The sequence below is a fragment of the Pseudophryne corroboree genome, chromosome 5, assembly GCF_028390025.1.
Source record: "Pseudophryne corroboree isolate aPseCor3 chromosome 5, aPseCor3.hap2, whole genome shotgun sequence".
Lineage (NCBI taxonomy): Eukaryota > Metazoa > Chordata > Amphibia > Anura > Myobatrachidae > Pseudophryne > Pseudophryne corroboree.
Window position 1 is genome coordinate 652,211,968 of NC_086448.1, and position 21,067 is coordinate 652,233,034.

Below are 21,067 nucleotides of genomic sequence, written 5' to 3' on the forward strand. Positions count from 1 at the left end.
CAAATGGGCGGGAGAGTGCGGATGACTCTGCAGCACCGAATGGGCAAACACAAGGTCCTCCTCAGCCAGGGTATCAAACTTGTAGAATTTTGCAAAAGTGTTTGAACCCGACCAAGTAGCAGCTCGGCAAAGCTGTAATGCCGAGACCCCTCGGGCAGCCGCCCAAGAAGAGCCCACCTTCCTTGTGGAGTGGGCTTTCACTGATTTTGGATGCGGCAATCCTGCCGCAGAATGAGCCTGCTGAATCGTGTTACAGATCCAGCGCGCAATAGTTTGCTTTGAAGCCGGAGCACCCAGCTTGTTGGATGCATACAGGATAAACAGCGAGTCAGTCTTCCTGACTCCAGCCGTTCTGGTTACATAAATCTTCAAAGCCCTGACTACGTCCAGCAACTTGGAATCCTCCAAGTCACGAGTAGCCGCAGGCACCACAATAGCTTGGTTCAAATGAAACGAAGACACAACCTTTGGTAGAAATTGCGGACGAGTCCGCAATTCTGCCCTGTCCATATGAAAAACCAGATAGGGGCTTTCACATGACAAAGCCGCCAATTCTGACACACGCCTAGCCGACGCTAAGGCCAACAGCATGACCACTTTCCACGTGAGATACTTTAGCTCCACGGTCTTAAGTGGCTGAAACCAGTGGGATTTCAGGAACCCCAAGACCACGTTAAGATCCCAAGGTGCCACAGGTGGCACGAAAGGGGGCTGAATATGCAGCACTCCCTTAACAAACGTCTGAACCTCAGGCAGTGAAGCCAGTTCCTTTTGAAAGAAAATGGATAGGGCCGAAATCTGGACCTTTATGGACCCTAATTTTAGGCCCATAGTCACTCCTGACTGTAGGAAGTGCAGGAATCGACCCAGCTGGAATTCCTCTGTAGGGGCCTTCCTTGCCTCACACCAAGCAACATATTTTCGCCATATACGGTGATAATGTTTTGCTGTCACGTCTTTCCTAGCCTTTATCAGCGTAGGAATAACTTCATCCGGAATGCCCTTTTCCGCTAGGATCCGGCGTTCAACCGCCATGCCGTCAAACACAGCCGCGGTAAGTCTTGGAACAGACAGGGCCCTTGTTGTAACAGGTCCTGTCTGAGAGGCAGAGGCCATGGGTCCTCTGTGAGCATTTCTTGCAGTTCCGGGTACCAAGTCCTTCTTGGCCAATCCGGAGCAATGAATATTGTTCTCACTCCTCTTTTTCTTACAATTCTCAGCACCTTGGGTATGAGAGGAAGAGGAGGAAACACATAGACCGACTGGAACACCCATGGTGTTACTAGTGCATCCACAGCTATCGCCTGAGGGTCCCTTGACCTGGCGCAATACCTGTTTAGCTTTTTGTTGAGGCGTGACGCCATCATGTCCACCTGTGGGAGTTCCCATCGATTTGCAATCAGCGTGAAGACTTCTTGATGAAGTCCCCACTCTCCCGGGTGGAGGTCGTGTCTGCTGAGGAAGTCTGCTTCCCAGTTGTCGACCCCCGGAATGAACACTGCTGACAGTGCCTGCAGGTGATTCTCCGACCAACGAAGAATCCTGGTGGCTTCTGCCATCGCCACCCTGCTTCTTGTGCCGCCCTGTCGGTTGACATGGGCCACTGCAGTGATGTTGTCTGACTGAATCAGCACTGGTTGGTCTCGAAGCAGAGGCTCCGCTTGGCTTAGGGCATTGTATATGGCCCTTAGTTCTAGGATATTTATGTGCAGACAAGTCTCCTGACTTGACCACAGCCCTTGGAAGTTTCTTCCCTGAGTGACTGCCCCCCAACCTCGGAGGCTTGCATCCGTGGTCACCAGGACCCAGTCCTGTATGCCGAACCTGCGGCCCTCGAGGAGGTGAGCCCTCTGCAGCCACCACAGAAGAGACACCCTGGCCCTGGGGGCCAGGGTGATCAACCGATGCATCTGAAGATGCGATCCGGACCACTTGTCCAACAGATCCCACTGAAAAATCCTGGCATGGAACCTGCCGAAGGGAATGGCTTCGTATGACGCCACCATCTTTCCCAGGACTCGCGTGCAGTGATGCACCGACACCTGTTTTGGTTTCAGGAGGTCCCTGACCAGAGTCACGAGCTCCTGAGCCTTCTCCTCCTGGAGAAATACCTTCTTCTGGCCTGTATCCAGAATCATGCCCAGGAAGGGCAGACGCTTCGTAGGGATCAGCTGCGACTTTGGAATATTCAGAATCCAGCCGTGCTGCCGCAACACTTCCTGAGTGTGCTACGCTGATCAGTAATTGCTCCCTGGACCTCGCCTTTATGAGGAGATCGTCCAAGTATGGGATAATTGTAACTCCTTGCTTCCGAAGGAGCACCATCATCTCCGCCATCACCTTGGTAAATATTCTCGGTGCCGTGGACAGGCCAAACGGCAGCGTCTGGAATTGGTAATGACAGTCCTGTACCACAAACCTGAGGTACTCTTGATGAGGCGGATAAATGGGGACATGCAAGTAAGCATCCTTGATGTCCAGAGACCCCATGAAATCCCCCTCTTCCAGACTTGCAATGACCGCTCTGAGCGATTCCATTTTGAACTTGAATTTCCTCAGATAAATATTCAGGGATTTTAAATTCAAGATGGGCCTGACCAAACCGTCCGGTTTCGGTACCACAAACATAGTGGAATAGTAACCCCTTCCCTGTTGAAGGAGGGGAACCTTTACTACCACCTGCTGGAGGTATAGCTTGTGAATTGCCGCCAGCACTACCTCCCTTTCCATGGGGGAAGCTGGCAAGGCCGATTTTAGGTAACGGTGAGGGGGCGTCACTTCGAACTCCAGCTTGTATCCCTGTGACACAATTTGTATAGCCCAAGGATCCACCTGTGAGCGAACCCAGTGGTGGCTGAAATTTCGGATACGCGCCCCCCACCGCTCCTGGCTCCGCCTGTGGAGCCCCAGCGTCATGCGGTGGATTTAGTGGAAGCCGGGGAGGACTTTTGTTCCTGGGAACTAGCTGCATGGTGCAGCTTTTTTCCTCTACCCCTGCCTCTGGCAAGAAAAGATGCCCCTCTGACTTTCTTGCTCTTTTGCGAACGAAAGGACTGCATTTGGTAATACGGTGCTTTCTTCGGCTGTGAGGGAACATAAGGCAAGAAATTTGACTTCCCTGCCGTAGCAGTGGAAACTAGGTCCGAGAGACCGTCCCCAAATAATTCCTCACCCTTATAAGGCAAAACCTCCATGTGTTTTTTAGAGTCGGCATCCCCTGTCCATTGCCGAGTACATAAGACCCTTCTGGCAGAAATGGACATTGCGTTTATTCTAGAGCCCAGCAGGCAAATGTCCCTCTGGGCATCGCACATATATAGGACAGCGTCCTTGATATGTCCCAGGGTCAGTAGAACAGTGTCCCTGTCCAGGGTATCTATCTCCTCCGAGAGATTATCAGTCCAAGCTGCTACAGCACTACACATCCAGGCCGAAGCAATTGCTGGCCTCAGTAGAGTACCAGAATGTGTATAAACAGACTTCAGGATAGCTTCCTGCTTTCTATCCGCAGGATCCTTTAGGGCGGCCGTATCCTGAGATGGCAGGGCCACCCTCTTAGATAAGCGTGTCAACGCCTTGTCTACCCATGGGAAGGATTCCAAGCGTAACCTGTCCGTTGGCGGGAAAGGATACGCCATCAGTAATCTCTTGGAAATTACTACTTTCCTATCAGGGGAATCCCACGCTTTTACACATAATTCATTTAATTCATGTGAAGGGGGAAAAGTCACTACTTGCTTTTTCTCCCCATACATATAAACCCTCTTGTCAGGGACAGGGTTTTCCTCTGATATGTGCAATATATCCTTCATTGCTATAATCATGTAGCGGATGGCTTTAGTCCTTTTAGGCTGCAACTTTGCATCATCGTCATCGACACTGGAGTCAGACTCCGTGTCGGCATCTGTGTCAACCATCTGGGATAGTGGGCGCTTGTGCGACCCTGACGGCCTCTGCATTGTAGGATCAGGCATGGGTTGAGACCCTGACTGTCCCAAGGCTACAGCTTTATCCAACCTGTTATGCAAGGAGCTTACATTATCATTTAACACCTTCCACATATCCATCCAATCAGGTGTCGGCACCGTCGGCGGCGACACCTCATTCACCTGCACTTGTTCTGCCTCCACATATCCTTCCTCATCAAACATGTCGACACTGACGTACCGACACACTGCACAAACACAGGGAATGCTCTGACTGAGGACAGGACCCCACAAAGGCTTTTGGGGAGACAGAGAGAGAGTATGCCAGCACACACCCAAGCGCTATATAACCCAGGGATTACACTGTACCTTAGTGATTACCCAGTAGCTGCTGTTTGTGATCGTTTTGCGCCTAAATTTATGTGCCCCCCCTCTCTTTTTACCCTTTTTGCACCTGGATACTGCAGGGGAGAGCCTGGGGAGCATCTTTCCAGCGGAGCTGTGAAGAGAAAATGGTGCTGGTGTGCTGAGGAAGAAGGTCACGCCCCCTCAGCGGCGGGCTTCTGTCCCGCTTCTATGTGTAAAAAATGGCGGGGGCTCGAACATATATCCAGTGCCTGACTGGATATATGTGTAATTTTGCCAAAAGGTACCTTAATTGCTGCCCAGGGCGCCCCCCCCTGCGCCCTGCACCCTACAGTGACCGGGTGTGCTGTGGGAGCAATGGCGCACAGCTGCAGTGCTGTGCGCTACCTTAAGTGAAGACAGGAGTCTTCTGCCGCCGATTTCGATGTCTTCATGCTTCTGCTGCTTCTGTACTTCTGGCTCTGCGAGGGGGGCGGCGGCGCGGCTCCGGGAACGGACGATCAAGGTTAGGTACCTGTGTTCGATCCCTCTGTAGCTAATGGTGTCCAGTAGCCTAAGAAGCGCAACCTAGCCGCAGTTAGTAGATTTGCTTCTCTCCCCTCAGTCCCACGTAGCAGAGAGTCTGTTGCCAGCAGAAGCTCTCTGAAAATAAAAAAACCTAAACTAAAATACTTTCTTCTTAGCAAGCTCAGGAGAGCCCACTAAAAGCACCCAGCTCTGGCCGGGCACAGATTCTAACTGAGGTCTGAAGGAGGGGCATAGAGGGAGGAGCCAGTGCACACCAGGTAGTACTAAATCTTTCTTTAGAGTGCCCAGTCTCCTGCGGAGCCCGTCTATTCCCCATGGTCCTTACGGAGTCCCCAGCATCCACTAGGACGTTAGAGAAAAATAAATTAGTGCAGCACACAACACTTCCAGCTACAGTCACTGTAAGGAGTACTGCTAGACAATTCACAGAACATTCCCTGCTACAGTCACTGTAAGGAGTACTGCTAGACCACAGGTTCTCAAACTCGATCCTCAGGACACCACACAGTGCATATTTTGCAGGTAACCCAGCAGGTGCACAGGTGTATTAATTACTCACAGACACATTTTAAAAGGTCCACAGGTGGAGCTAATTATTTCACTTGTGATTCTGTGAGGAGACCTGCAAAACATGCACTGTGTGGGGTCCTGAGGACCGAGTTTGAGAGCTAGACAATTCACAGAACATTCCCTGCTACAGTCACTGTAAGGAGCGCTGTAAGGAGCGCTGATTAACAATTCGCCCACCATTCTCACACACAGTCCCTGTCAGGAGGACTGAAAAAGATTTCACACAACATTCCCAGTTCTGCTAAATAATGAACACAATACTCCCAGCCAATCACTGTAAGAAGCACTGATTAACAATTCATCCACCATTCCCACATACAGTCCCTGTCAGGAGCAGTGAAAAAGAATTCACACAACATTCGCAGCTGCAATCACTGTGAGGAGCTCTGCTAAATAAGTAACACAATACTCCCAGGCAATCACTGTAAGGAGCACTGGCAAACCATTCACAAAACATTCCCCGCTACAGTCACTGTAAGGAGCGCTGGTAAACAATTCACAGAACATTCCCTGCTACAGTCACTGTAAGGAGCGCTGCTAAACAATTCACAAAACATTCCCCGCTACAGTCACTGTAAGGAGCGCTGGTAAACAATTCACAAAACATTCCCTGCTACAGTCACTGTAAGGAGCGCTGCTAAACAATTCACAGAACATTCCCTGCTACAGTCACTGTAAGGAGCGCTGCTAAACAATTCACAGAACATTCCCTGCTACAGTCACTGTAAGGAGCGCTGGTAAACAATTCACAGAACATTCCCTGCTACAGTCACTGTAAGGAGTACTGCTAGACAATTCACAAAACATTCCCCGCTACAGTCACTGTAAGGAGCGCTGCTAAACAATTCACAGAACATTCCCTGCTACAGTCACTGTAAGGAGCGCTGCTAAACAATTCACAGAACATTCCCTGCTACAGTCACTGTAAGGAGTACTGCTAGACAATTCACAGAACATTCCCTGCTACAGTCACTGTAAGGAGTACTGCTAGACAATTCACAGAACATTCCCTGCTACAGTCACTGTAAGGAGCGCTGCTAAACAATTCACAGAACATTCCCTGCTACAGTCACTGTAAGGAGTACTGCTAGACAATTCACAGAACATTCCCTGCTACAGTCACTGTAAGGAGCGCTGCTAAACAATTCACAGAACATTCCCTGCTACAGTCACTGTAAGGAGCGCTGCTAAACAATTCACAGAACATTCCCTGCTACAGTCACTGTAAGGAGCGCTGCTAAACAATTCACAGAACATTCCCTGCTACAGTCACTGTAAGGAGCGCTGCTAAACAATTCACAGAACATTCCCTGCTACAGTCACTGTAAGGAGTACTGCTAGACAATTCACAGAACATTCCCTGCTACAGTCACTGTAAGGAGCGCTGCTAAACAATTCACAGAACATTCCCTGCTACAGTCACTGTAAGGAGCGCTGCTAAACAATTCACAGAACATTCCCCGCTACAGTCACTGTAAGGAGCGCTGGTAAACAATTCACAGAACATTCCCAGCTACAGTCACTGTAAGGAGCGCTGGTAAACAATTCACAGAACATTCCCTGCTATAGTCACTGTAAGGAGCGCTGGTAAACAATTCACAGAACATTCCCAGCTACAGTCACTGTAAGGAGCGCTGCTAAACAATTCACAGAACATTCCCAGCTACAGTCACTGTAAGGAGCGCTGCTAAACAATAACAGAACATTCCCTGCTACAGTCACTGTAAGGAGCACTGGTAAACAATTCACAGAACATTCCCTGCTATAGTCACTGTAAGGAGCGCTGGTAAACAATTCACAGAACATTCCCAGCTACAGTCACTGTAAGGAGGGCTGCTAAACAATTCACAGAACATTCCCTGCTACAGTCACTGTAAGGAGGGCTGCTAAACAATTTACAGAACATTCCCCGCTATAGTCACTGTAAGGAGCGCTGGTAAACAATTCACAGAACATTCCCAGCTACAGTCACTGTAAGGAGGGCTGCTAAACAATTCACAGAACATTCCCTGCTATAGTCACTGTAAGGAGCGCTGGTAAACAATTCACAGAACATTCCCAGCTACAGTCACTGTAAGGAGGGCTGCTAAACAATTCACAGAACATTCCCTGCTACAGTCACTGTAAGGAGCGCTGGTAAACAATTCACAGAACATTCCCAGCTACAGTCACTGTAAGGAGGGCTGCTAAACAATTCACAGAACATTCCCTGCTACAGTCACTGTAAGGAGCGCTGCTAAACAATTCACAGAACATTCCCTGCTACAGTCACTGTAAGGAGCGCTGCTAAACAATTCACAGAACATTCCCTGCTACAGTCACTGTAAGGAGCGCTGCTAAACAATTCACAGAACATTCCCTGCTACAGTCACTGTAAGGAGCGCTGGTAAACAATTCACAGAACATTCCCTGCTACAGTCACTGTAAGGAGCGCTGCTAAACAATTCACAGAACATTCCCTGCTACAGTCACTGTAAGGAGCGCTGGTAAACAATTCACAGAACATTCCCAGCTACAGTCACTGTAAGGAGCGCTGCTAAACAATTCACAGAACATTCCCTGCTACAGTCACTGTAAGGAGCGCTGGTAAACAATTCACAGAACATTCCCAGCTACAGTCACTGTAAGGAGCGCTGGTAAACAATTCACAGAACATTCCCTGCTACAGTCACTGTAAGGAGCGCTGCTAAACAATTCACAGAACATTCCCTGCTACAGTCACTGTAAGGAGCGCTGCTAAACAATTCACAGAACATTCCCTGCTACAGTCACTGTAAGGAGCGCTGCTAAACAATTCACAAAACATTCCCTGCTACAGTCACTGTAAGGAGCGCTGGTAAACAATTCACAGAACATTCCCTGCTACAGTCACTGTAAGGAGCGCTGCTAAACAATTCACAAAACATTCCCTGCTACAGTCACTGTAAGGAGCGCTGGTAAACAATTCACAGAACATTCCCTGCTACAGTCACTGTAAGGAGCGCTGCTAAACAATTCACAAAACATTCCCTGCTACAGTCACTGTAAGGAGCGCTGCTAAACAATTCACAGAACATTCCCTGCTACAGTCACTGTAAGGAGCGCTGGTAAACAATTCACAGAACATTCCCTGCTACAGTCACTGTAAGGAGCGCTGGTAAACAATTCACAGAACATTCCCAGCTACAGTCACTGTAAGGAGCGCTGCTAAACAATTCACAGAACATTCCCTGCTACAGTCACTGTAAGGAGCGCTGCTAAACAATTCACAGAACATTCCCTGCTACAGTCACTGTAAGGAGCGCTGCTAAACAATTCACAGAACATTCCCTGCTGCAGTCACTGTAAGGAGCGCTGCTAAACAATTCACAAAACATTCCCTGCTACAGTCACTGTAAGGAGCGCTGGTAAACAATTCACAGAACATTCCCTGCTACAGTCACTGTAAGGAGCGCTGGTAAACAATTCACAAAACATTCCCTGCTACAGTCACTGTAAGGAGCGCTGCTAAACAATTCACAGAACATTCCCTGCTACAGTCACTGTAAGGAGCACTGGTAAACAATTCACAAAACATTCTCCGCTACAGTCACTGTAAGGAGCGCTGGTAAACAATTCACAGAACATTCCCTGCTACAGTCACTGTAAGGAGCGCTGGTAAACAATTCACAGAACATTCCCAGCTACAGTCACTGTAAGGAGCGCTGCTAGACAATTCACAGAACATTCCCTGCTACAGTCACTGTAAGGAGCGCTGCTAAACAATTCACAGAACATTCCCTGCTACAGTCACTGTAAGGAGCGCTGGTAAACAATTCACAGAACATTCCCAGCTACAGTCACTGTAAGGAGCGCTGGTAAACAATTCACAGAACATTCCCTGCTACAGTCACTGTAAGGAGCGCTGGTAAACAATTCACAGAACATTCCCAGCTACAGTCACTGTAAGGAGCGCTGCTAAACAATTCACAGAACATTCCCCGCTACAGTCACTGTAAGGAGCGCTGCTAAACAATTCACAGAACATTCCCTGCTACAGTCACTGTAAGGAGCGCTGCTAAACAATTCACAAAACATTCCCTGCTACAGTCACTGTAAGGAGCACTGGTAAACAATTCACAGAACATTCCCTGCTACAGTCACTGTAAGGAGCGCTGGTAAACAATTCACAGAACATTCCCTGCTATAGTCACTGTAAGGAGCGCTGGTAAACAATTCACAAAACATTCTCCGCTACAGTCACTGTAAGGAGCGCTGCTAAACAATTCACAGAACATTCCCTGCTACAGTCACTGTAAGGAGCGCTGCTAAACAATTCACAGAACATTCCCAGCTACAGTCACTGTAAGGAGCGCTGGTAAACAATTCACAAAACATTCCCTGCTACAGTCACTGTAAGGAGCGCTGGTAAACAATTCACAGAACATTCCCTGCTACAGTCACTGTAAGGAGCGCTGGTAAACAATTCACAAAACATTCCCTGCTACAGTCACTGTAAGGAGCGCTGGTAAACAATTCACAGAACATTCCCTGCTACAGTCACTGTAAGGAGCGCTGCTAGACAATTCACAGAACATTCCCTGCTACAGTCACTGTAAGGAGTACTGCTAGACAATTCACAGAACATTCCCTGCTACAGTCACTGTAAGGAGCGCTGGTAAACAATTCACAGAACATTCCCAGCTACAGTCACTGTAAGGAGCGCTGCTAAACAATTCACAGAACATTCCCTGCTACAGTCACTGTAAGGAGCGCTGGTAAACAATTCACAGAACATTCCCTGCTACAGTCACTGTAAGGAGTACTGCTAGACAATTCACAGAACATTCCCTGCTACAGTCACTGTAAGGAGCGCTGGTAAACAATTCACAGAACATTCCCTGCTACAGTCACTGTAAGGAGCGCTGCTAAACAATTCACAAAACATTCCCTGCTACAGTCACTGTAAGGAGCGCTGGTAAACAATTCACAGAACATTCCCTGCTACAGTCACTGTAAGGAGCGCTGGTAAACAATTCACAGAACATTCCCTGCTACAGTCACTGTAAGGAGCGCTGCTAAACAATTCACAGAACATTCCCTGCTACAGTCACTGTAAGGAGCGCTGCTAAACAATTCACAGAACATTCCCTGCTACAGTCACTGTAAGGAGCGCTGGTAAACAATTCACAGAACATTCCCTGCTACAGTCACTGTAAGGAGCGCTGCTAAACAATTCACAGAACATTCCCTGCTACAGTCACTGTAAGGAGCGCTGCTAAACAATTCACAGAACATTCCCTGCTACAGTCACTGTAAGGAGCGCTGGTAAACAATTCACAGAACATTCCCTGCTACAGTCACTGTAAGGAGCGCTGCTAAACAATTCACAGAACATTCCCTGCTACAGTCACTGTAAGGAGCGCTGGTAAACAATTCACAGAACATTCCCTGCTACAGTCACTGTAAGGAGCGCTGCTAAACAATTCACAGAACATTCCCTGCTACAGTCACTGTAAGGAGCGCTGCTAAACAATAACAGAACATTCCCTGCTACAGTCACTGTAAGGAGCGCTGGTAAACAATTCACAGAACATTCCCTGCTACAGTCACTGTAAGGAGCGCTGCTAAACAATTCACAGAACATTCCCAGCTACAGTCACTGTAAGGAGCGCTGGTAAACAATTCACAAAACATTCCCTGCTACAGTCACTGTAAGGAGCGCTGGTAAACAATTCACAGAACATTCCCTGCTACAGTCACTGTAAGGAGCGCTGCTAAACAATTCACAGAACATTCCCTGCTACAGTCACTGTAAGGAGCGCTGGTAAACAATTCACAGAACATTCCCTGCTACAGTCACTGTAAGGAGCGCTGCTAAACAATTCACAGAACATTCCCAGCTACAGTCACTGTAAGGAGCACTGGTAAACAATTCACAAAACATTCCCTGCTACAGTCACTGTAAGGAGCGCTGGTAAACAATTCACAGAACATTCCCTGCTACAGTCACTGTAAGGAGCGCTGGTAAACAATTCACAGAACATTCCCTGCTACAGTCACTGTAAGGAGCGCTGGTAAACAATTCACAGAACATTCCCTGCTACAGTCACTGTAAGGAGCGCTGCTAAACAATTCACAGAACATTCCCTGCTACAGTCACTGTAAGGAGCGCTGCTAGACAATTCACAGAACATTCCCTGCTACAGTCACTGTAAGGAGTACTGCTAGACAATTCACAGAACATTCCCTGCTACAGTCACTGTAAGGAGCGCTGGTAAACAATTCACAGAACATTCCCAGCTACAGTCACTGTAAGGAGCGCTGCTAAACAATTCACAGAACATTCCCTGCTACAGTCACTGTAAGGAGCGCTGCTAAACAATTCACAGAACATTCCCAGCTACAGTCACTGTAAGGAGCGCTGCTAAACAATTCACAGAACATTCCCTGCTACAGTCACTGTAAGGAGCGCTGCTAAACAATTCACAGAACATTCCCTGCTACAGTCACTGTAAGGAGCGCTGGTAAACAATTCACAGAACATTCCCTGCTACAGTCACTGTAAGGAGTACTGCTAGACAATTCACAGAACATTCCCTGCTACAGTCACTGTAAGGAGCGCTGGTAAACAATTCACAGAACATTCCCTGCTACAGTCACTGTAAGGAGCGCTGCTAAACAATTCACAAAACATTCCCTGCTACAGTCACTGTAAGGAGCGCTGGTAAACAATTCACAGAACATTCCCTGCTACAGTCACTGTAAGGAGCGCTGCTAAACAATTCACAGAACATTCCCTGCTACAGTCACTGTAAGGAGCGCTGGTAAACAATTCACAGAACATTCCCTGCTACAGTCACTGTAAGGAGCGCTGCTAAACAATAACAGAACATTCCCTGCTACAGTCACTGTAAGGAGCGCTGGTAAACAATTCACAGAACATTCCCTGCTACAGTCACTGTAAGGAGCGCTGCTAAACAATTCACAGAACATTCCCAGCTACAGTCACTGTAAGGAGTACTGCTAGACAATTCACAGAACATTCCCTGCTACAGTCACTGTAAGGAGGGCTGCTAAACAATTCACAGAACATTCCCCGCTACAGTCACTGTAAGGAGCGCTGGTAAACAATTCACAAAACATTCCCTGCTACAGTCACTGTAAGGAGCGCTGGTAAACAATTCACAGAACATTCCCTGCTACAGTCACTGTAAGGAGGGCTGCTAAACAATTTACAGGACATTCCCCGCTACAGTCACTGTAAGGAGCGCTGGTAAACAATTCACAGAACATTCCCTGCTACAGTCACTGTAAGGAGCGCTGCTAAACAATTCACAGAACATTCCCTGCTACAGTCACTGTAAGGAGTACTGCTAGACAATTCACAAAACATTCCCTGCTACAGTCACTGTAAGGAGCGCTGGTAAACAATTCACAGAACATTCCCTGCTACAGTCACTGTAAGGAGGGCTGCTAAACAATTTACAGAACATTCCCCGCTACAGTCACTGTAAAGGTGCATACACACGGTGATATTTTGACTATGGGCAATTTTGACTATGCGATTTCCCTTGAACTTCCCGAAGCCCAGAACCACCAATTGTGACTGTATTTACTTGCGATTCTGACTATATTCAATTCCTGTTGGAACTGTAGTCTTGTCTGAAAGATGGCCGTTTCCGACTGTTTTAGATCGGAAGGGTTCCGACCTATTCAATAGGTTTTGTTTTTTTCCGACAAGTCGGGAATTCCTGACTTGTCGGAAAACACGTGGATTGTCGGAATCCACGTATTTTGTCGGAAGGGCGTCCTCGTTTCCGACAATGTCAATCCGACTTTAAAAAAAGTCGTATTCACATTGTCGGAACGGCTAAAACCTGTCGATTTTGTCGAGTCATTGAATACTGACCCATTGAAAGGATCTGACAGGAAATGAATATACCCCTATATATACTTGCAATTTTGACTATGTGCGATTTTGGCTATGGACGATTTTGACAGATCATTTGAATATTGGAATGACCAGGGGGACGTTGATCGGTATCACAAGCTAATATCGGTCACTACTGGAAACACGGACGATATGCACTAGATTGTACACAATATAGTGAACATTGCCATGCCTGCACAGTCTATTTTTTCTTGAGATACCGACCCTTCGGGACCATGCATCGGCATCGCAAGGTGTATACACACAGTGCGATATGCACTATGTTTTCTACCGATATGGACTATATAGTCCATATCGGTAGTTATATTGCACCGTGTGTATGCACCTTAAGAAGCAAGGCTAAAAACTGTAACAAAGTGGAAGCTATTATGCACAATATTATCAAAAACACCTACAGTAATTTAGTCATGAAACTGTAAGATAAGTGTCTAGTACAATACTGATAGAGTAGCACACACGTAATTCACTGTCCACAAGATACAGGATTTGGAGGACACAACTGTAGAAAACCATAGATGTTTGCAGTAAACACGACTTACCTTGCTGCCATTCTCTCTTGTTTCCCGCTCTATCTTCATGTCACTGACTGAGAGGTTCTTGTACTTTGTTTTTCCATTACTAGTGTGATCATCTATTTGGAATTCAGAATTTGGTGGAGTTGACAGTGGACAGTCACTCAGATTCAATGGCTGCTCATCCTGCTCCGCACTTGCTTTTCCATTGGTGTTGGCTTCTGTCACCTCCCTGCTGTTAGCTGCTCCTGTAGCATTTGAGCTATGTCCCAAGGTTTCATTACCAGTAAGACTCTCTGGAGCGGAATCATCTGCAAACATATATTTGACAGCTATTTAGTTTCACAGTCTGATAAAATGTTCGCTTTCAGCAACCAACCATAACACCAATGGCATTAGTCTGTGTATACCTCATTTCATTACATCTAAAATAATCAGATTATATAAACTTCTGATCTGGTAGAACAAGTCACCTTATGTAATGAAAGGAGATCTATAAATGTACACATTATTCAGGGACCACTAAATACTGGAAAAGGTTATGCAATCTTTATGTTAAATCGCATAACATAAATAATACATCTTGACTATGGGGGTAATTCCAAGTTGACCGCAGCAGGATTTTTGATAGCAATTGGGCAAAACCATGTGCAGTCATGGAGTCATGTGCAGTCGTGGAGGCAGATATAACGTGTGCAGAGAGAGAGAGAGATTTGGGTGTGGTGAGTTCAATCTGCAATCTAAATTGCAGTGTAAAAATAAAGCAGCCAGTATTTACCCTGCACAGAAAGAAAATAACCCACCCAAATCTAACTCTCTCTGCAAATGTTATATCTGCCCCCATGCAGTGCACATGGTTTTGCCCAACTGTTAAAAAATTTCCTGCTGCGATCAACTTGGAATTACCCCCTATGAACGTATCAGTGTTTTTATTGGCTTGTGAAATGGGAAACTACTTCTGGATACTATTAAGTGACAAACACCACTATATATAAATTAGGTAATAATAATTTTATTTATATAGCGCTCTTTTTCCAACAGGACTCAAGGCGCTTTACAGATATCAAAAACAATGCACATGATACAGAGGATTTGAGTAATACAACAATAGACAAGCAACACAGACATAAAACAAAACCTTAAGCACACAGAAAGCATAATGCAGGATTGGTGTAGGCATTTTGGGTAATAACTTCCAAGGGTTGTGTATTCCACCCTCACCAGGTACCAGGTGCGGCAGCCATCTTGGGCGCTCAGCGTAGGATTACCCAGGGTGGAATAGTCCACCCCTAGAAGAGATGACCCAAAATGGGGGTGATTTCAGAGTCCTACTGTTCAGAGTAGGGTTCCATCAAAACCATAAGGCCTATGTATTTTTCATCCCATCCACAAGTGGATGGGGCAGCCATGTTGGGCGCACTTTGAAGGTTACACTGTGGGAGGTGAGCAATAAAAGGGCCAAGTTCATATATGGGAAGACTGATGCTTATGTAGTAGTATGATGATGTACCCTGCATGTAGGGCACAATGGAAAGGTGTGCAATCAGTGGAGGTAAACATTACAGGAAAAACACATGGTGGGGTGGAAGCGAGCAATGAAGAGAGAACAAAAAAAACCACACAATAGCAGGTAACTAGTGGCAGAAGTAGGATTGGGATAACATTTTGATCAGATCTTAGTACGGGTGGGTAGGAGAATATGGGGGGCATACTCAGAAGCAATGGGGATGTCCCTGCTGAGCCTGGTCCTGGTGCTGTGCCCCTACAGTTCCCTGTTCATCTTGATGGTTAGGCCCAGTGGCAGAATTGATGTTCTCAGCCAGAGAGGTGGTAAGCCTGTAAGCTTATATATACAGAAGACTGCTTTACGCAGTATATAAGTACTGCTTTTTCAGTACTTATGTACACTGTATGTGATACATATTACCATAGTCAATGTTTGTTTGAATGCATTTTGCAGTGCGTGAGTGTGTATATACAGATGGAGCCGCGCTCATCTGATACGGCTCCATCGCAGAGCAGCATTCCCAGTATGACTAGGCGATCCGTCCGTCTAGTCACGCCGGGAGTGCACAGAGACGCTCCCATTCAAGTGAATGGGGCGCGTGCATATTACGGAAGCGAGGGCGCCCCGGAAGCGGTGGTAGGCACATGTAGCCATGTGTTTTATTTATATATATGTGTATATATATATATATATATATATATATATATATATATATATATATAATATAAACACATGGATTCGCCGATCCACATGTTTTTTGCTCCTGTCAAATTTTTCACTTAGGCGAAAAAACGACCCTGCTACTGAATAGGACAAATCCCCATTCACCCTACAAAATAGCGAAAAGTGCAGTTTTTTTTCACCTAGGCAAAAAAATTGCTTTAATTGAATACCCCCCTATGCTTCACCTGCTCACCTCACCACACATCACTGATAGATAGATACATACATACATATACTAGAGATGTGCGTCGGGCACTTTTCATGTTTTGGTTTTGGATCTAGATCCTCGCTCGTGTTTTGGATCTTGATTGGTTTTGCCAAAACCACCCTTTTGGGTTTTGGTTTTGGATCTGGATGATTTTTGAAAAAAACACAAAAACAGCTAAAATCACAGAATTTGGGGGTAATTTTGATCCGATAGTATTATTAACCTCAATAACATTCATTTCCACTCATTTCTAGTCTATTCTGATCACCTCACACCTCACAATATTGTTTTTAGGCTAAAAGGTTGCACTGAGGTAGCTGGATGACTCTGCTAAGCGACACAAGTGTGCGGCACAAACACCTGGCCCATCTAGGAGTGGCACTGTAGTGTCAGACAGGATGGCACTTTTAAAAACTAGGCCCCAAACAGCACATCATGCAAAGTAAAAAAAAAAAGAGGTGCACGAGGTCGCTGGGTGACTAAGCTAAGCGACACAAGTGTGCGGCACAAACACCTGGCCCATCTAGGAGTGGCACTGCAGTGTCAGATAGGATGACAGATTTTAAAAATAGGCCCTAAACAGCACATCATGCAAAGAAGTAAAAGAGGTGCAATGTGGTAGTTGTATGACTAAGCTAAGCGACACAAGTGTGCAGCACAAACACCTGGCCCATCTAGGAGTGGCACTGCAGTGGCAGACAGGATGGCGCTTTTCAAAAACAAGGCCCCAAACAGCACATCATGCAAAGAAGTAAAAGAGGTGCAATGAGGTAGCTGTATGATTAAGCTAAGCGACAAAAGTGTGAGGCACAAACACCTGGCCCATCTAGGAGTGGCACTGCAGTGTCATACAGGATGGCACTTAAAAAATCTAGGCCCCAAATAGCACATCATGCAAAGAAGTAAAAGAGGAGTAATGAGGTAGCTGTATGACTAAGCTAAGTGACACAAGTGTGAGCAGGGCCGGTGCAAGGGTTCTCGGCACCCTAGGCAAAATTTCTGCCTACTGCCCCTTCCCCCTACCCGCCCTTCAGGTGAAAGGCATGCTGCCGCTCTCTCCCACCCCCAGTCTGTTGCATGGTTGCTCTCTTCTCCCCATCTCCCCAGTCTGTGTGGGTGCCTGCTGCCCTCACCCCCCCCCCCTTACTCTGTTAAATTTCTACTGCTCTATCCCCCCCCCACCATCTGTGTGCATGACCCCCCCCCCCCCCCCAGACTGCTGCTCTCCCCCTCTTTCCTTATCAAATGCAGTAAGTGCGCTGTGCAGCCACCTTACCTGCAGGCTGCGTTGCAGAGTTGGGACTGAGTGGTCTGTGAAAGAGCCTGGAATGAAGAGCAGCGCCGCATGTCACCCCCAGCCAGGACTCCAGGAGCTGCGAAAGTTACTGCCTGTGCTGGGTGGAGACGGAGCTGTAGGCTGCAATACGGGAGCTTGGCAGTTGCAGCTACTGGAAGATACGAGTGCCAGGGGGATTGCGGCAGCTGTGAGAGGTAGGACCATACTACCTTTTTCAGGCAGCTGTAGCAGGCCGCCCCCTCAGGTCCCGGCGCCCCTAGGCAGCTGCCTAAAGCTGCCTAGTGGAAGCTCCGGCCCTGAGTGTGAGGCACAAACACCTGGCCCATCTAGGAGTGGCACTGCAGTGGCAGACAGGATGGCACTTAAAAAAAACTAGTCCCCAAACAGCATATGATGCAAAGAAAAAAGAGGAGCACCAAGGTTGCTGTATGACTAAGCTAAGCGACACAAGTGTGCGGCACAAACACCTGGCCCATCTAGGAGTGACGCGCAGTGGGTGAATGTCGAAAGTGGCCCGCAATTTTTTTGGCCACCGACAGCGTGTCCTGCACGCCCCTGTCATTTTTCAAAAGATTCTGCACCACCAAATTAATTGTATGTGCAAAACATGGGACGTGCTGGAATTTGCCCAGATGTAATGCACGCACACTATTGGTGGCATTGTCCGATATCACAAATCCCCAGGAGAGTCTAAGTGGGGTAAGCCATTGTGCGATGATGTCCCTCAGTTTCCGTAAGAGGTTGTCAGTGGTGTGCCTCTTACAGAAACCGGTGATACACAGCGTAACCTGCCCAGGAACGAGCTGGCGTTTTGTGAGATGCTGCTATTGGTGCCGCTGCTGTTGTTGCTGCGGGAGGCAATACATCTACCCAGTGGGCTGTCACAGTCATGTAGTCCTTAGTTTTGCCCTGCTCCACTTGTCCACATGTCTGTTGTTAAGTGGACTCTGGGTACAACCGCATTTTTCAGGACACTGAGGAAATTTTTCTTAATGTCCCTGTACAGTCTGGGAATCACTTTCCTAGTGAAGTGGAATCTAGATGGGATTTGATACCGGGGACACACTACCTCCATCAATTGTCTAATTCCCACTGCACTAATGGCGGATACCGGATGCACGTCTAACACCAACATAGCTGTCAAGGCCTCAGTTATCCGCTTTGCAACAGGATGACTGCTGTCATATTTTATCTTCCTCGCAAAGGACTGTTGGACAATCAATTGCTTAGTTGAAGTAGTACAAGTGGTCTTCCGACTTCCCCTCTGGGATGACGAGCAACTCCCAGCAGCAGCAACAGCAGCGGTGGCAGCAGCAGCATAAGGAGGAAGTGGTTGTTGATCTTTCCCTATTTTATCCTCCAAATTTTTGTTCTCCATTATTTTTCTGGATTTATATAACAAAATGCAGCACAGGAGAGCGTACCTCTACACCACACAGGGCAAACCCTGTAAAAATGATTTGGATTAAATATTAATAACCCCTTTATTTGGAGTAAATAATATACAGCACAGTATAGCACCACTGAACTTATATGGCAGCACCACTGGACTGGACTTATACGGCAGTACCACTGGACTGGACTTATACGGCATTGGACTTATACTGGACTGGACTTATACTGGACTTATACGGCAATTTTCTTCACTAGACTTATACGGCAGTATCACTAGACTTATACGGCAGTATCACTGGACTTAAACGGCAGTACCACTGGACTAGATTTATATACGGCAGTATGACTGGACTTATACGGCAGTATGACTGGACTTATACGGCAGTATGACTGGACATATACGGCAGTACCACTGGACATATATGGCAGTAGCACTGGACTGGACTTATACGGCAGTATCACTGGACTTATACGGCAGTATCACTGGACTTATACGGCAGTACCCCTGGACTTATACGGCAGTACCACTGGACTGGATTTATACGGCAGTATTATTGGACTTATACGGCAGTACCACTGGACATTTACGGCAGTACCACTGGACTGCATTTATACAGCAGTATCACTGGACTTATACGGCAGTACCATTGGACATATACGGCAGTATCACTGGACTTATACGGCAGTACCACTGGACTTATACAGCAGCACAGGGACACCACCACTGGACTGATGCAGGACAACACAGCACCACTGCAATAGACTGGACTTATACAGCAGCACTGGACATATGGCAGCAGAGGACACCACCACTGTGATTGGGCTGATTCAGCACAAGACACCACCAGTGGACTGATGCAGCACAACACAGCACCACTGGACTGGACTTATACAGCAGCACTGGACATATGGCAGCAGAGGACACCACCACTGTGACTGTACTGATGCAGCACAAGACACCACCACTGGACTGATGCAGCACAACACAGCACCACTGGACTGGACTTATACAGCAGCACTGGACATATGGCAGCAGAGGACACCACCACTGTGGCTGGACTGATGCAGCACAAGACACCACCACTGGACTGATGCAGCACAACACAGCACCACTGGACTGGACTTATACAGCAGCACTGGACATATGGCAGCAGAGGACACCACCACTGTGACTGCCCTGACACAGCACAAGACACTACCACTGAACTGATGCAGCACAACAGAGCACTGAAATGACACACATAAGACAGGGCTCAGGACGTGCAGTTCCGGGCGGGGGATGGGGGGGGGGGTATATTGTTCTCTGAGAACCGAACCCGCTCATCTCTAACATATACACACTAGTATAACTAGACTTGGGTCACCTCAACTCCTGCCCACTGAGTCCCTACTCCTCTCTGGACTGCCTGCTTCATTGTAGGTTCCCCCCGCTCCCATAATTACACTGGTCTGCCCACTCATTGAGGAGACAGAACAAACTTTTTTTTATGGTTCTCTGCCTTCAGTAAGTTCTTTATTTTGCTAATGTTTCTACAGTTAAAAGTGATATAACATTCTATTCTCAAACAATTACAGGGATGGAAACATGGACTATAATTAGCCATGGAATTTCAGACCATGTGTTTGCTATATAACCTTAAATACTGTCAGGGGTGCTGAGAAAAGGGGGAGGGTGTAGCCTAGAGTAACAGCAATGCCCCTTTCAGAGGTGTACAGACACTTTTTGAGTGGCAGCAACAGCAGATTAAGGCAAATCCTCACAACGGTACTTGGCCACACCCCTGCACAAATAACCACACCTCCTACAGTAACAGGACATGAAGACTGTACACTTGGGTTGGCAATCGGAAGTACAAAATGGAACTGCTGGAGCGTTTCTGCCATCAGATTATGCCTTTTGATCGTATCTGACCTTTGTTTCTAAATCATTTCATAGTTTAAAACATTGATGAGAAAAATAACTCCAAAAGCCAAAAGGGACATTTTCTTCCCTTGCTTAATGACAGCTGTTTCATGCTTTATGCAATTCAGAAAATGCTATTGTTTAGATTAATATTTTTATGACCACTCCTAAAACAGCACACAGAGGCTCATTCAGGTGGGTTGTTCTTGCTGCTGCAGTT

General features: G+C 47.0%; 1 protein-coding gene across 3 annotated transcripts in view; it reads right to left on the bottom strand.

Annotated features, from left to right (window-relative positions):
• The window catches only part of NOL4 (nucleolar protein 4), a 595,206-nt gene that overhangs the window by 164,232 nt on the left and 409,907 nt on the right, over positions 1-21,067 (bottom strand). For all 3 annotated transcript variants that reach the window (XM_063923673.1, XM_063923672.1, XM_063923674.1), the window contains exon 6: positions 13,842-14,125. In XM_063923673.1, the coding sequence (XP_063779743.1) occupies positions 13,842-14,125 (284 nt within the window). The remainder of the gene's footprint in view (positions 1-13,841; positions 14,126-21,067) is intronic.